Source organism: Osmerus mordax, chromosome 21, assembly GCF_038355195.1.
Source record: "Osmerus mordax isolate fOsmMor3 chromosome 21, fOsmMor3.pri, whole genome shotgun sequence".
Lineage (NCBI taxonomy): Eukaryota > Metazoa > Chordata > Actinopteri > Osmeriformes > Osmeridae > Osmerus > Osmerus mordax.
This window is the reverse complement of record NC_090070.1, coordinates 5,226,971-5,243,866: the sequence shown is the minus strand read 5'-3', so window position 1 is coordinate 5,243,866 and position 16,896 is coordinate 5,226,971. Positions and strand designations below refer to the sequence as shown.

General features: G+C 40.3%; 1 protein-coding gene across 3 annotated transcripts in view; it reads right to left on the bottom strand.

Moving 5' to 3' along the window:
* Positions 1-216: 216 nt before the first annotated feature.
* sipa1l2 (signal-induced proliferation-associated 1 like 2) overlaps positions 217-16,896 on the bottom strand; it is a 64,334-nt gene continuing 47,654 nt past the window's right edge. The window contains exons 13-23 of one of the 3 annotated variants that reach the window (XM_067259466.1): positions 16,556-16,647; positions 14,234-14,634; positions 11,552-11,776; positions 10,581-10,634; positions 9,560-9,671; positions 8,017-8,248; positions 6,689-6,820; positions 3,876-3,929; positions 3,124-3,241; positions 2,483-2,564; positions 217-1,944 (exon numbers count right to left, since the gene is read on the bottom strand). In XM_067259466.1, coding sequence (XP_067115567.1) covers positions 1,798-1,944; positions 2,483-2,564; positions 3,124-3,241; positions 3,876-3,929; positions 6,689-6,820; positions 8,017-8,248; positions 9,560-9,671; positions 10,581-10,634; positions 11,552-11,776; positions 14,234-14,634; positions 16,556-16,647 — 1,649 coding nt within the window. In that variant the 3' untranslated portion in view covers positions 217-1,797. The remainder of the gene's footprint in view (positions 1,945-2,482; positions 2,565-3,123; positions 3,242-3,875; positions 3,930-6,688; positions 6,821-8,016; positions 8,249-9,559; positions 9,672-10,580; positions 10,635-11,551; positions 11,777-14,233; positions 14,635-16,555; positions 16,648-16,896) is intronic. The other 2 variants (XM_067259469.1, XM_067259467.1) reach the window with 2 other exon arrangements.

Genomic DNA, 16,896 nt, shown 5'->3' with positions numbered 1-16,896 from the left:
AGAAATAACCTAATTATATTCAGAAAGGTTTCTTCCACAGGAAAACTAGAAAACCTCTCGACACTGTGATGGTGTAAAGTGGCCTAGAATGTATACCTTTTGATTTCAGTAAACATGTAACATTTCACTAAAGACAAACTAAATCAAAACAAGTTATTCCCTCTGGTTACAGGTCAAACAGGTGATGAACACTGGTAAAGTTAAAATGACTCAATCAGGAATGTTTGTTTATTTCCAACAACCTACATTTATTTAAAAAAAAGCAAACGTTCTTGTTCCATATTTAACAGAACATTTTACAAAGAACTAAAAGCATACAAAACAACAAGCTGATCTCTAGCAGCATCCAAATGTTGGACTTTCCGGAAATAACCCCATTTAATATGTATATATTTATATATCTTCTCTTGCCATCTATACACATATTTCAAAAACAGAGCTATTCATTTTAGTGCAAAAGGAACAAAATTATCTTGTTTATTAAAAAAGAAAAAAAAAGAGAAAAAGGTGGGTTGAATAGGTTTAAATAAAAGTGTTAAATACAAGATGCTTTCTCTAAAGTACTGTACAAAAAACATCAAACACTTTATTTGTCTTATAAAAGACAAATTAAAAAGTGGCTTCACAGATCTGGATCCATCTGGTACATTGTGTTCTGGGATAACTGCATACAAATAGGATTATCTATGGCAAAATTAAAACACAACTTGAATCCAAAGGTTATACTGCATGAGGGTTTGTCATCATGTCAATGTACTACACAATATGACAATTAAATCATCTTGAAATGATGAAATTCAGGGTCACTATATATATATAAAAAAAAAAAAATCTAACGAAGTCCAATATGCTATGAGCAAGGCTTATAAATTACCCATACAATACAATGCAATGCATACCAAGGTTGTGGTGAAGGGTTCAATTGAACAACTTACTCTTAGACAATGATGGTGAGCTGTGGACTGGGTGTGATGAGACAAAGAAAAAAATGATGTGCAAGTACAACAATTGAAGAGACTACCCATACACCACTGGTTAAGTCAGGCACATTTTTGTTCCTGCAAAATAAATATGTCAAAAATAAGTCAAACACAGCCGCATCTTGACAACACCACAATCAGTGCTAACCATAAATAACAGTTTTGTGACTATTACCATATTTATTGCTTGGACATTTTACAGCGGTGAACCTACAAAATTACTTACAGTATCAAAACTTGTATTCAACTAAAAAGGACACTGTGGTTAGGTCCTGTTCCAGAATGCTTTAATATCTTATAAGGGGGATTCTGTGGAATAGAGCTGAAGTTGAAAATGACTTGTGTCTGTTTTCTGACAGGGAACCAATACACTTGTCATCTAGCAAAGAATAGGATTTTACATAAGTTACATTCTTTCATTTAATTCACGTTCCTTCTAAATATGCAAATAGTCCCAACAGCTCTGCTACAATCTTCCCTTCCTTTCCATAATATTCCTTTATCTTACTGTCAACTCTGTTACGAGTTCATGTCATTGCAGACATGTTAGTCACGACTAACCCTCAAATTACGATTTTAGTTAACAACTCACAAGGTTTTGCTTTCAAACCATGACTATTTGTATTAGGATGCTAGTTCACTACTTTCTATTAACGTTGGCATTCAAATATACAATATTTCACTTATTATACCCAGTAACTGTTTATCAAACATGGGCACTGGCTCAGTTAGTGTGGGGTGTTAGCAATGTCGTAGTAAATCTGTGTGTGTGTGTGTGTGTATGTGTGTGTATGTGTGTATATGTATGTTGTGCAGCTCAGGGTTTTTTGTCGACTGAGTGGAGGAACCAGTCGGTGAACTTCCTGAGCTGGGCGGCTGCCGTCTGGCTCTCCTCGTGCAGACGTTGGTTGTCCTGACGCAAGTTTTGGACCTGCTCCTGCAGCATGGCCTTGTCTTCTTGCTCCTGTGGGGATGATACACACATACACAGAAAACATTTGGCTCATAAGATTTCAAATATGATATAATAATGAATACCTAGTATTCATAAGTACCTATTGATTCCTATCAAAATCTAGTACATCTGTAATACATGTAAAAAATGCACATTTTATGTACTGTCAAGTCCCCCCTGTTAAATCATTGCCATGAAACGCTCTATAGGAAGTCATCAGTCAGAGTTTATAACAGAAAATGATGTACTGTAGCCTGTGAACACATGATACATATATAACATATATCAACCTAAAAAAGAAAGGTGCCCGAAATAGACCCCAACATTAACTCATGCACATATTCTCCATATTTGGGGGTTGAGGTGTGTACATAACCAATTGAACCAGTTTGAATCATCTGGACATTGTCTCCCTTTAAGGCATGGAAGCATCTAGCCGAGTTAGGAGTGTTCCTTTAACATCTGCTGAAGGACTATATTCCTGCTATTGTTGTGTGCAGCTGGGTTCAATGAATCAGCGATACGCCCCGGGCCGTGGGAACGTTACCTTTCGGAGGTCGTACTGGAGCTGCATGAGGATCTCTTCCAGCTGATTGACTTTGCCGGTGAGCAGAGCAGGAGCACTCTCCCTACACAGGGACGGAAAGACAATTTTTAGACATCATCTGTCTTCAATAACAGCATAACCTTTCATAGTGGCCTGGCTTTTCAAGGAATTCACATGAGTTTCAGTGCCTGGTACTGGAGTCAGGTGGCTGAGCAGTCAGGGAATCGGGCTAGTAATCTGAAGGTTGCCAGTTCGATTCCCGGCCGTGCCAAAAATGACGTTGTGTCCTTGGGCAAGACACTTTACCCTACTTGCCTCGGGGGGAATGTCCCTGTACTTACTGTAAGTCGCTCTGGATAAGAGCGTCTGCTAAATGACTAAATGTAAATGTACTGCCACATCTCGGCAGAGATGAAGATCGTTCAAGTAGGTTAATTATTGTTGGTTACTGTGCTAGATAAGATCTTGAATGAAACATACATTCATTGCATTAGTATTGACATGGTGACAGCATTGTGAATTCATATAACTATGATAAAATTCAATCTAACTGCTGTTAGAAGAGAGACACAGCTTCACTATCAATTAGATTAGTATAATTTAACCAACGCTTTGGAAAACATGTGGGTGCAATAACATACCCTAGCTCTAGGGAAGCGCTCTCAGAGGCAGCCACTCTCCGGCTAAGCTCCTGGGAGAGTTCCAGGGCCTGCTGGGCTTGTTCGGCATCTGACATGGAACACAACGATGACTGGTCGGCTAACCAAGACAGAAACGCACACACACAAGAACGTTAAGTTTTCACAACCTTAAAATCGAACAAATGAAAGTGCACACCAACATCCAAGTGCATGCACAATATTAAAAAAACACCACAAATAGATTGCACATTGGGGCAAAACCTGTAGAGAACCTGACAAGAGTCAGGTTAGGGGAAATAGAAAGTTAGCCAGCTATAAGTAGCCTAAACAGGAGAAGAAGGATTGCTGCATCATGTCAGGTGGGAGTCGTGTGGCTGAGCGGTTAGGGAATCGGGCTAGTAGTCTGAAGGTTGCCAGTTCTATTCCTGGCCGTGCCAAATTACGTTGTGTCCTTGGGCAAGGGACTTCACCCTACTTGCCTCGGGGGAATGTCCCTGTACTTACTATAAGTCGCTCTGGATAAGAGCGTCTGCTAAATGACTAAATGTAAATGTAATGTGCACAGTGGTTATTGTACCTTCATTCTAGTAGCCATATATAAAAGCATCATAAAATATCCTATAGAGTATGCATTGACAGCAGCAGAGGGGAAATAATGTTGGTGTGGCACTATGCAAAGGTTGTAAGACAAGGTGTTTGGAAAAGAATGAGAAACACCAAATACACCCGACAAGATCAAATAGTGCAGTCACCTAGAGCGTCTTTCTTTAGACACAAGCTACTGGCCTCCTTGTCAAGCTCCAGACCTGAAAATGTGGTTAAAAAGCATAATACAACTTTATTATAGTTGATCAGTTATACCCCATTCCATCCTTGTTCAGAGGAAACACTTCTGTATCACAAAAGTGCTATAAAGTACAGAACAAATGGGCCAAAAGGCAGTATTTAAGAGGATAGTGGTGCATGTTGCAGCCTTCACATAGTCTATTAAAGGAGTACGGGCTTTGAAGTTAGAAAGAAAGAGTTACAGTAGTAGTGAACAATGCCTTTGGAAGGTTCAGAATAAATTATACCAATAAATGTATTGACATTAGAAAACTTCTGCACACATTTTGTTAGCATAAATGTGCCCATGATTTTGAATCTCAGTGAACACAAGAGATTATCACTGCACACACAACAAGCATAAACAATTTGTGAACTTGCTGAATGTTTTATATCCCAAATTGTGAAAATAAATTGTAAAGACCCCCCCTAAACTTATCTTTTGAGGGGCCCTCATTTTTGCCACATTAGCTACAAACTACTCATTAAAAAATACCCTGTATGCGTTTAAGCAATTCTCAAATAGACTTCACCGATAGTGAGTCAGCAGTGCCCTTATGGAGCGTTACCTCATACAAAGCTCTAACTCGTAACTACGCTCTCAATGGGTGAACAGGGTCGCAAGTATAGCAGTGGAAGGTTACGAATGAGATTGAAATGAATTTCACGCAGTTATTAGTCTCAGTATTTGTAAGGTATAAGCACTTTCACTTTGCACAGCACAGCAAAATGTGGTTACCTTCCAGAAATAGAGCATAAGACAATTCTGAAAGGAGGAAGGGGGAGGGGGGATAAGGCAGAACATTTGAAAAAGTCAGAATGGCCTCGCTTATATCCCTGCACAGATGAAATCCTGAGGACTTTGGGGGAAATTGAGGTTAGGCTTATAGTGAAAGGTCAAGCTTCCTCCACCTCCATTGGGCTTTGAGATGCTGTAACAGTGTTCAGAGATGATGCCGCTTCGGATTGCAATGTATTTGGATAAAAGAAATGGATGGAAGACGTGCAACAGACGGGAAGAGAGGATTCTCTCCAACACAAGTCAGACTCAATGTCATTTCGCAGAGGGGCGGGGCTTGACTGCAGCTGGAAACATCTCAACCATAATTACACCTCTTTTCCTGTCGCTTTCCTCTCTGTGTTTCAGTTGCTTTTTTTAATGAACACTCTTCACTTTCTAAATGCCGGGCGCATATTGTCTTAACGTTGACAAGTGTAAATCACAGACAAGGTGATTGTAACACCGGAAAACAAAGGGAGGAGGGAGAGAGGATGTGTGAGACAGAGAGAGATAGTGTGAAAGTGTGTGTGTGTGAGAGAGAGAGAATTGCTAATTTAAATACACAACCAATTTACATATTAACAATATAATACATCATAAAATGTCCTTCATACATATACATGTGTAACTACATATAGGTAGTGACATATTACCCCATCCAGTACACATAGGTCTATGGAAACCAAACAAATGCTTGCTAATGACAACCCACCCGTAGCCCCTTAGATGCTAATTAATGCTAGCGTGCATATTTTTCCATGTGCTTAGCAACAAAGCCTTGAGACCACAGCAAGTGAGTGCTAATCAAGGCAAGCTACTCAAATCCCACAACCAGCTAATAACGCGAGTCAGCACTCCCATGATTCCCTGAACAATTTGATTCCTTCCTTTGTTTCCCTAGCATGCACGGCCAAAAACGACCGTGCCTCTACAACATTTTTGAAGTGCATCCACTGTAACCTCTCACCACTTTTTAGCAAACACTTGTCTTAAAAGTCGATTCAGGTGAACAATTCCACAAATCTTGGGCATCTTTAAAACACACACAACCATTACATTCCGTTTCAACTGAAATGGTTGTAATTAGTGGCAGCACAAGATGAACTGTAAGCTCGGACCCACTATCTTAAAATAGACCTGAAACAAAAATTGGTTTCAAGCCTTTCACATTTCACATCAATTCATCATAAATCAGAGGTCACAAAGGACAGGAATCCATTTGTGAAAATCATAAAACACAAGCCATCTAACAGCCCTTTATAACACCAAAACACACACCACTCCGTGCCAGCTAACCTGAACACTGAATTACTCAGAACAAGGTTAAAACGTGTCATGAGAAGCTATAATTGTCTAAGACAAAGTGTGCAAGCAAGGGTGCTATTACAGTGTGAGGTGGCGTTGAATTTTGCAAAGTGCTTCCTTGCTGTGCTCGCATAGTGATAATGGCTTCATTTCCTATTTTCCAAAAATACTCTCTCCATCTCTGCCTCTCTCTCTTTCTCATTTATTTCCAATTAGCACCTTAAGGTAGTTTGGCACAAGGTATACAGAAGATAAGAAGGGAGCCTAAATGTTTTGACCAGGTCAGGTTGACAGAGATTTTATAACTCAAGAATGAATAGTGGCTCATCAGGTGCATCAACGCAGCTGCCAGGGTTTGATTATGGTTTGGGAGATGTCTGTATGACTACTCTCCCTCTCTCACTTAGACTTTCTATCTGTCTTTCTCAAAATGTCTCAATTAATCCAAAAAAGGTCTAAAATACATCTTTAAAAAAATATTGTACAAAATATTACATTATTCATTGTGAGCATGGTCAGGATAGTTGTTACTGTTAATGAGTAATCATCATCAACACTGGCGCAACATCAAGCAGTCAAACATCAACAAACATTTATTGTGAGTGGTATCATGCAACTGCACCATACCGGTATGGATCAGAATGTTTGGCTTACCTTCGAAAGCCCGGGCTGCGTCCACCAAGTGAGACCAGTCTAGGCCAGAGGTGGTGTCTGGGAGAGGAATCAGGCTGCCATCTGCCATTTTGGCCCTTTCGGCCAGGGAACCATCAGAAAACCAAAGCTCATCTGTAGAAATGCATTATTTCGGATCAATAAAAGGTACTCGAGAAAAGGCCCAGTCTGTGTTTTCACTCTCTCCCTACTCTAGCCTTACATGATCTTGTTTTATTATTGTTGGCCTGCATAGTCAATTCAGTCATGCCAGAACAATGCAAGTTCAAAGATACAGTGATGGATATTCTCTAAGTATATTACATTCAATTTGTCAGTACAGTACTGATTAGGGATCAAGCCTGTGCATAAAACAAGTAATAAAACAGATTGTACCAAATGCATAGCTTTTTCTTTTATTACAAATAAATAAAGGTTGTGTAGTCTCATAATAACTGTCACCGAAAAAAACACATTTGTACAGGCCATTATAACTCCAGTCAATTCGTTCCAGCTTGAGCAGATGCGATTGTGCTAGACATTATGGGGGGGTGGGGGGGTGGGAGGACAATTATGTACTCAAATTGCAGACACGTTGCCTTACTGCTATATTTTTTTTACCCAATGTCACAGTCTGCCACAGACTGAAAAGCTGATTAAATGAGCGCAAAGAAGACTAGCTTCCCTTTGCCAGACAGACAATTAACCTGAGTTGTGGGAGGTCACTGGCGCTGGGGTCAGCATTTGGGGACTAGATGTTCGATTATGTGCACAGCCGGAGGTTCATCTTCCCTTTGGTTTCTGACCCTACCTGGCCTCTCAACAGACCTTGCTAAGCGAAAGGTAATCTGAATGAGAAAGATTTTTTTTCTTTCTATCCTTCACTTTGGTTTTTCTTTTTTTCAGCAAACACTTGTGATAACAAGCTTGATGCCAGAATACGTCTCTTAAAGTTGAACCCTTTACATGGGTGCTTTTAAGATTCAACATATGAATAAAGATTAGAAGAACAATTGTTATGCTTACGGATGGAAACCCTAGTATGGTATTTTTCTATGAATTTAGCTTTTGTCAAAGAGAGCATTGTTATTCTTCTATACCTACAGTAAAGGTTTGCATTTAATGAGGTATGAATGCAAAACATGCCAGTCTACTCTAAACCATCTTCTATGGTACACACATCAGGGTCATTGAAAACATTCTCTAGCTACATCTTAACTTCCATTAATGAACAATAGAGATGCTAACATACTGTACCCTCACCATTATATTTGTTTGACAAACAACACACTTTCTGGAGCTATGAAAAGAAATCCAAGGCAGACACTCACTTTTGTGCAGTCCTTGCCCGATGCGGAGGCCCATGCGAGAGGGCAGGGTGCTGTGGTACGGTGCTGCGCTGCTGAACAGGATATCGTTGGCCAGGGACTGGTCCAGGAGAGAGGTCCGTGAGTTGACCAACGAAAGGGTCCGTCGATGGCTGCACAGGCTCTCATCGGACAGGGTTCGGTAGAGGGAACGCCGCGGAGATGCAGGCAAGAAGCCATGGCATCCGGTGAGTGTCTGGCAAGAGGAGAGGAACAAGAAGATATGGATAATGTGAAGGATGGAGAACTACTGCATTACCATAAAAAAAATGAATTTGTCATATGCCCAAAACAACAAAAACAGTTTATACATTACTGTTACCTTTTACGTAGCAATGCATGTGTTAACAGCAATGTATTAACATGGTATTGCAGTTTAGAGGTAGAACTGACTGGTGAAACAAGGAATGGGGAAGGATGGGCTCTTCATAGGAAAGTCTGCTGTACTTTAGTCCTAACCTATTTTTGGTGACTCAGTCTTTAACTGCCCTTTCGCCAGAACTCCCAACCGTGTGGTTTGTTCTCTCCTCCATACCTTGTTACCACATAGTTTGAAAAGGCTGCTTCACTATAATTTTATCACATTTTTGTCAGTTCTTGCTAAAGTGTAAATTGTTACCACCTTTGCAAAACAAGCATAAAGACAGCAATCTTTTGACTAAACAGTATTTTTGCCTGACTGGTAATTGCTCTATTAGTTTTGCTGAAGCTAAAAGCTGATGAAAACTTGCTAAACTGAATGTGCGATAATTAGGGTGTCTCAAAAGTGCCCTCAGATAGAAAGATAGTGGTGAGGGGAGAGAGAACAAAACAAGGGAGAATAAAAGCGAGTTTCCACTCAGTGGGATATAGTAATTGTTAGGTCTCTTCAAATTCAATTAGGAAAAATAATGTCCAAATGTGGCAGCTGCAAAGAACAAGCAGGAACTGAAGACAGTTGCAGTAGAGGCCTGGCAGAGCATCACCAGGGACGAAACCTAGCGTCTGGTGATGTCTATGGGTTCCAGACTTCAGGCTGTCATTGACTGCAAAGGATTTGCAACCAAGTATTAAAAGTGACAATTAGATTTATGATTATGTTAGTTTGTCCAATTACTTTTGGTCCCTTACAAAGGGGAGGGCCACATATAAAATGTATTGTAATTCCTAAACCGTTCACCTGATTTGGATGTAAATACCCTGAAATTAAAGCTGAAAGTCTGCACTTAAAGCACATCTTGATTGTTTCATTTCAAATCCATTGTGGTGGTATACAGAGCCAAAATGATGAAAATGGTGTCAATGTCCAAATACTTATGGACCTAACTGTACATGCATTCTGTATATAACATAAATTCGACACTTCCAAGGATACTGGCTTAAAAATACGATAATGAGAAATTAAACACTGATCCCCTTCTCCTACATATTGTCTCGGGATGGTCCATATCAGCCAGATAAAGGATCAAAACAGAGCAGAACCAGAAGACAGTGGGCTGCTACACCACTTGGCATGGTCAAGGCTCACCTTCCCCGGGCCCTGCTGCCCAAGGGGGCTGTCGGGCAGCATCATCTTCAGGAAGGCCTCCCTGTTCAGGCCGGGCTGGAGCTGGCCGTCTGTGCCAAACACGGCACGGAGCCTACAACAATACATGAGAGAAAGAGAGAGAGACAAGATAATCAAGCGGCGGGTAAAGGAGAGAGCAGGGGTAGAAGTGTGTGTGTGTGTGCGCGCATGTCGGGAGGGACACAGTAACTACACAACTTTGTGGAAAGGCAGGTGGGGATGGGGGCAGTCCCCACAGCAACAGGGGTAAGTGCACACTTAAGGGACAAGGGTGAGGTGGACACTTGCAATACACATGTATAGAATATTGACATAAAATGGCTTGTTTAAACTAGGCCTGTGTTCTTGTTTAAAGCAATGGTTCCAAACAGTGATGGCCATAATGTGTGTGACAACCAAGGATGACCTCTCATTGATACCACAGCTACAACCAGCTTTTCCCTGCCCTTTAGAGATCCTAAATTCTGAATTTCCCTTCAGGGATGAGTAAAGTTTTCATTTAATCTTATCCCCACCGCATAAACACTACACTTTATCCTGTTGATAGCAGCCAAGTAGTGCAGTGCACTGTGTGGTAGATTTGGGACTGAGCCATAACAAAGACATACCGGTAAGTTACAGGGATACAGGCATGACTTTCATACGAACAGAGTTAACCATGATTTACAGTTCCAGATATGGAACTGTATTCTAACAGATAACAGCGAAAACAGGTTAGGTTGGGGCATGTGCACACACCGTGCAGGTGAAGTTAGTGGGTAACACTTTATTTCAGTCTTCTTTGCTACTGATATTGACCTTATATTAGATTGAAACAATGTTTTATGTTCTAATTGTACATTGGTTCATATGTGACCAATTTAAATAGTATTTTATAGTATATTTGAGTGTTAAGTTAGTGTTCAAGGAAATACCAGGAAAAGAAAAAGTATTAAGACCATAAAATAAAGTGTTACCAATAGGTGCAGTAATGCTCATATACCTGGATCTCAGCGTCAGTGTCTTAAGTAGAAAAGACAAAACGCTCTCCACTCCACTGAAATCCAAAATGAAAAAGGAGGAAAATAATAGCAATGTTCATGTGCAACATAAACAATGTGTACATAAACGGCTCAAAATGATACCTATAATAAGTTAAACTTTTACCAGAATAGCCACGTCGGTGTGGAGTACAGTATATTACCTAAATTGCACAATCATTAGCAGTGTTACCTCCTACTATTACAAGGTGTATTTTTTTTTTTACAATAAGATATTAAGTCCTTGTTAATAATGTCATACTATGATTAAAGAAACTGTAGTGGAACATTTAATAAAGATGAAGCCTGTTTACCTTTAATCCCCCCAAAAATTACAGCATAGTAAAAATAATATATAAAAAATAACCATTGATGCTGATGTGAGAAACCATACATGAATGAGGAAGAATGCTGATCACAAATGTGATGTTCCCAAGTTCAGTTGCATTGTCATTAATCAAACTTTTGTTCTTCGATCAGACACACAAGCCAATTGACGCAAGACTCGACTCTTTGCTTCTGGGAAGGATGTTAACCTTTAGGAAACTAATAAAACAAGACATGTGCCAAGTGTGGAGTGTCATTTAGTTTATAATTAATATAGCTGTCCTGTTTGATCAAAGTCTGCCGAAGTGGGCCTTTGGTGTAATGTACATGCTAGGTAAGTGTACTGTATCAACTTTAACTGGCACAATCCCTTGAAGCACCTTGATATTGATTACATTGTTTATTCTAGAATTTTCTTAAATTCACATAGATAATATACGCCAAAAATAATCTTCTGCGGAATAAAAGCAAAATTCCAACCAGAAAATTGCATCATGACAGATAATATTGTAAAGGCTACCTTCAAGAAAACCATGTATTGCTAAGTCTAGCTATATGGCCACTTCATGGCTAAGAATGCAATCCATTACACAGCAGATGTACTCACGCAAGGTCTTTTGGCCTTTGTGGTTCCTCCACTAAGGTACCATCCTCTGCTTTCTTCCAGCCCATAAGGTACTCCTTTCCTGGTGACTGGCGGGGGTGGGCGGGACCAATAATCCCTGCCCCAGATGTTGTGTCACCAGGTGAGACAATGTAGACTCTGGATGCGTCTGTGGAAGAGGCTGTCTTCAATGCACGCTCTGAGGGGCTGCCGGAGTGTCGAGACCCACTAAGAAAACAAAGTTTGGAACGTCACCAATTACCATAAAATAAGTCACTAAATTGTACATTTCACAATCAATTAACAGTTGAATAACCCATGACTACATTTTTTCCAAGGTCAATGTGTCTCAACAATCAGCTAATTTGACATTCAGAGAGGGTGAACATGTTTATTTTGTGTCCACCAGCTCAAATAAAATCCTGCTCTCTGACACTACCAGCAAGACCAGTTTCCACCACAGCCACTACAAAGCGATTCTAGCCAACCCAGTTAATGTTGATGACAGTCCGATAAACTAAATGACACTGGAGCCATGGGACTATTCTAGGCATATTTGTGTCACAGTCTGTTAAGTGGTTGCGTAAACCACTGCTGGGAGCTAGTGCCATGCCACATCTGCAGAGTGGGCCTCTCACAACACTACTTGTCACCTTTCAAGTCCAGGCCCAGCAGGATGCTGTGTTGCCCATCTCCCCTTGACTGACCCCCGACATTGAGGCGTGAACAAATATCCATGGGAAGTGACTGAAGGTTGGGTTTTTTGGGGGGGGAGAAATGTGGGGTGTGAGGGGCGGGTGGTGGTTTACAAACAGATAAGCTATTTATTAAAGCCTGCATTTGAGTTGAGGATGTGAAAGGTAGGTAGAGTGAGGGGACCCATTATCATCCATTCAAACTCTCCAACATTCCAGACTCTATTATCATTCATGACAGTTTCTTCCATTAATTTATTAATCTGCTGCAGCAACAAAAGAAAGTAACTCACCGTTATGTATACACCTTATATTGCTGCAGCCTCATACTTTGATATTTAAATATCGCTCTCCAACCATATGTGTATATATATCTGTCTTGCTCAGCGTCAAACTTGACATTTCTCTATTGAAAGTGGTTGGACAGATGACAAAGGAGCCCACTGGCTAACTGCTAAAATTAGCAAAATAACATTTCTAGGCATATCCCTAATTAATGTTTAACTGGAATGTGATGATATAGGTGTGTATCTATATATTCAAGTACATGTGACATAATGTTTTTTATTTGTATTCTATCAACATTTTCATAAAATTCCTGACGAGCGTCGAGAGCTAGGTGGACAATAATGGGACCCCTTACGCTAAAGTATAAACTAAAGAATTTGAAATGTCAAGGGAAAGACGTGCCTGTGTGTGCTATTTTTTTGCTGTTTTTTATTAAACACAGAGAGAACAGACAGGCTGAAGAAATAACAGCACACATTGACATAGCAGATGCTGGGCTTGATTGTAGTTGCCTTAGGTTGGATCTGGGTGGTCGACTATACTAGTCCACTATGCTACAGTATGTAGCTCGCACAAAAGGCCTCTATCTAATAACCTGAAGCAAATACAAGCCAAATACAGAAAAAAGGTCACTGGTGATGCACCCAGTACACATCTGACTCCACTTAAAATCAATTGTTCAGACATAGCTGTGCCTGAACAATTGATTTTAGTCCAAATGTGACAATGACCTATTCGATATCTATGTTTCTTATATACTAGTGTAATAATTGGACCAATACGCTGTTCCTATTGGTCCAGAAGACGTTCTCAAAAGTTAATAATACCGTTTATATACCTCCCGAATGTTCGCAGAGGTAAATAAACGGTTTTATGGACCTAGCAACAAGCGGTTGCCTTGGAGATGTAGCCATTGACCTTAACAACGTAGCATCTGCTCGGCAACAAAGTAGCTTAAGTTGCCTAAAAAAAACTAAAACAACCAAATATGGTTTCTGCACAAGTCCGCAATCAATTCGCGTTTAAAAAAAGTATCTGAAGCAGACAGAAGACGAATTGATGTTGTTGATATGTTGCCTTGGAGGTGTAGTGACGTCACCAGTGCAAGTGCAGCTGATTGCTCTGACAACATGGCGTCTGCTCCAGATTCAACCTGTTTGATTTGTGATCTTCCCATGTATTGTTGTAGTATATAAGAAACCAAATGTTTACTCCTCGACAGGTCAGCAAACGCTTTGTCGCCTCGATTTGTTAAAATTATTTGTTTGTAAACCTCGACCTACGGTCTCGGTTAACAAACGTTTTAACAAATCTCGGTTTACAAAGGCGTTTGCAGACCTGTCTAGGAGTAAACATTTGCTGTTTAACTGATAAAATCCTACCTCATGGTATTGGGGGGTCTTGGGGTCTCGGGGTTGAAGAAATGAAATTATATTGTCTGTGAAAATGCGGAGTCCAATTGGTAATAAATGGTGGGGTGAAAAATCGATTCACATTTGAATCGCGATTCAGGCTTCTAGCGATTCAAAAATGTAAAAAAATTATAATAATTGTAATTATTATTATTAATGGGATAAAAAAAATCGGTAATCGATTTTTAATCAATTTGTGACCCCCAAGAATTGATTCGAATCAAATCGTGAGAAACCAAAAGATTCCCACCCCTAGTACTAAAGATACGAGCCCCTCAGGCAATCTTTACCTGGACATGGAGGAAATCTCACTCAGATCTCCCAGACTTCCATCGGTCACATTCCCAGCAGAGGTGGCCTGCGTGAAGCCCTGGGGCAGCCCTCCATTAGGGGTCCCTGCTGCATGGTATCCCCCTGGGTACTCTAGTGGCCACTGCTCCCCTCTGCAGTCCTGCAGTACCAGCCTGGAGGCTGCGGGGACGCCCCCGGCAAGTGGCGGAGGAGGAGGGGGCATGCAGGGGGCCGTGTCGATGCCACTGTCGGTGGATGCCCCCTTGATGTACGTGAGACCCAGGGACTCTGGGTCCATCGGATCCCCGGAACCGAAGCGCTTGTCGTCACTGCTGCCACTGGAGGCGTTGCTGGAGAGGGTGTTGCTGCTCGAGTGGCTGGAGCACCCCTTGTCACCAGACTGGGAAGAGAGATGAAAAAAGGATGTTGGGTTAGTATATATTATTTTCAAACTATAATAATAAAACAGTAAATACACCACACAATGTATTTTTTCTGTATTAATCTAGCCTTAATTATTATAATTTTGTAATGGGTTGGGTTATTCAGTAGTATTCAGTTCACAATTATGGTAAGCTCATAACCCTGGTTACACATTTTGTATAAAATAGTGTGTTACTTAGACAGGCCACTGGTACGTTTAAATAATGCCATCAAACTTTTTAATCTTATTAAAAGTGAGTTAGTCACAGGCAATCTCAGTTCCACTTAAATGCCAGAATTGTCAAATGAATTATTTCTGAGGCCCAATTCATTGAAAATTCAATAACCAAGCCTTTCTAAATAGATGGTAGACACTATGAATGCTTAATGCAGCTCTCCATAGGGAAAATTGCTTCTTGTTTCTTTCATGACATTTGGTGGGCATGGGGGTGGGGGGGGAAACCCCCCAAAAGTACTTTTCAGATTTGGGAGGGGGACACAACTTTCGCAAACATTCATTTGTCATATTAATAAAAAAACAACATTTAAAGAAAGCTAAGTCACAAGCTAAGTCACATGACCTTCCCCCCCAAAAAACAGTTGAATAAACTTGAAGCGACAGCTTGCCGTTTCGAGAATTTAGCCACCAACAAGGGTAGTATGACCTTTCCTAGCCAAATCTGTCAGCTGCAGGTCTACCTGCCCTGGACATGAGGTCTTCTCCCTACGCAGGCATTGCGTTGGACGTCCGTAACATGCTTCGAGGTGTATCGGTAACTGAGCTGTCCACTGCACTGAAAGCAACACCCGGTCAGATAAAGATCAAGTGACCGTGTGAGAAAGGCGAAGAGCCCATCTGCCCAGCGGATCATGTTGCGGTCTCGAACGATGGCTGTGGATGTCTTGCATTTTGCTAATGCATGTAGGACGAAATAAGAGGTCCTGGGAGTATTGCGGTTATCCTGTGAGGAGCCTTCATTGAATTACATGGCTTCTCCTAAGGGGTACTTTCACTTGACTGGCATTGGATGCAATGAAGGTTGGGTTGAATAATTGAATGCTTGGTTCATGATGATGTCCTCTGACACAAATGTTAGATCCTGGGTAGCGCATATCTAGTCAAAGAATTCTGATGAAACCATTTGTTAATGGCTAATGACTAAAACAATCAGAAAAAATATATAAAATACTGTAACTATAACTAAAATCTGTATTTATTTATGTTGATGACAACACAAAAACCACATCACTGACTAGGTGAAGTTGGTTTTGAATGAAGTTCACTACACTGCAAATTGTATTTATGTACCACAAGCTGAAATTGGAAGTTCAAATTCCAAACCTCATTGGCTGAAATGATGCTTTGCCAAATGCCATCTGCTATAACATGATATTCAGGGGCAAGTAGCAAAAGCTAGCTATTCGTTGTATTTTTTTACAGTTTTGCTGTGGCTCATTTTTGGAAACTGTCTTAACATTGTCTAAACTAGAAGTGCAATCCCCACAACTGTTATTGCTGTACATGCTCTATTGCATGTTTGCAAAAGGTAGTTTATCACCCAAAACATTTAATTCATGCTTCAAAAGGTAGTTATTGAATCAGTGAATTGGCCAATGCTACCAAAATGAAAAGCAATTTTGTCATTGTGTGAGCCGTACTGCTCAAAATGTTTTGATGTTTTTTCACCATGGCAGTCAACCATGGAAATATTTATTATAAATAAAAATGTTGACCAGTTTGGATATTTGAATTTACTGTTTTGAAAACAAAATATTCTCATTCGAGAATTGAACCAAAACAATTGAGGAACAAACTGTAAACTGGTTGAACTGTGGTATTGTGCAGTACTGGAATTCATTTTCCCTTGCTATTATTTTATTTTACTTCTAATACTCACACGTTGGAACTTGGAGTCCTTAGCTCCCTGTCTTGGTTGGCTTCTTTCCCTCATGTTCAGAATCTTTGTGGAGGGATGATGCCACTTGGCCTCTGTGAAAGAAGAGGAAGCCATGTCGTTGCTTGTTATGATACAGACTCCATTTCTTTATTAACATTCTAGTGGCAGACATATCTGTCATTTTAGTGAATTGAGGTCAGCTCGAGTTCCAGAAAGCTCTGTTCAAGATTCAAACATAACACTAGAATTAACACATAACCTTGTAATCATAGTTGCCTACATTGTATTGTGTGCAGCTGTCATTATCTGCAGTAGACTCATGTATCCCAAATCTATTCTTT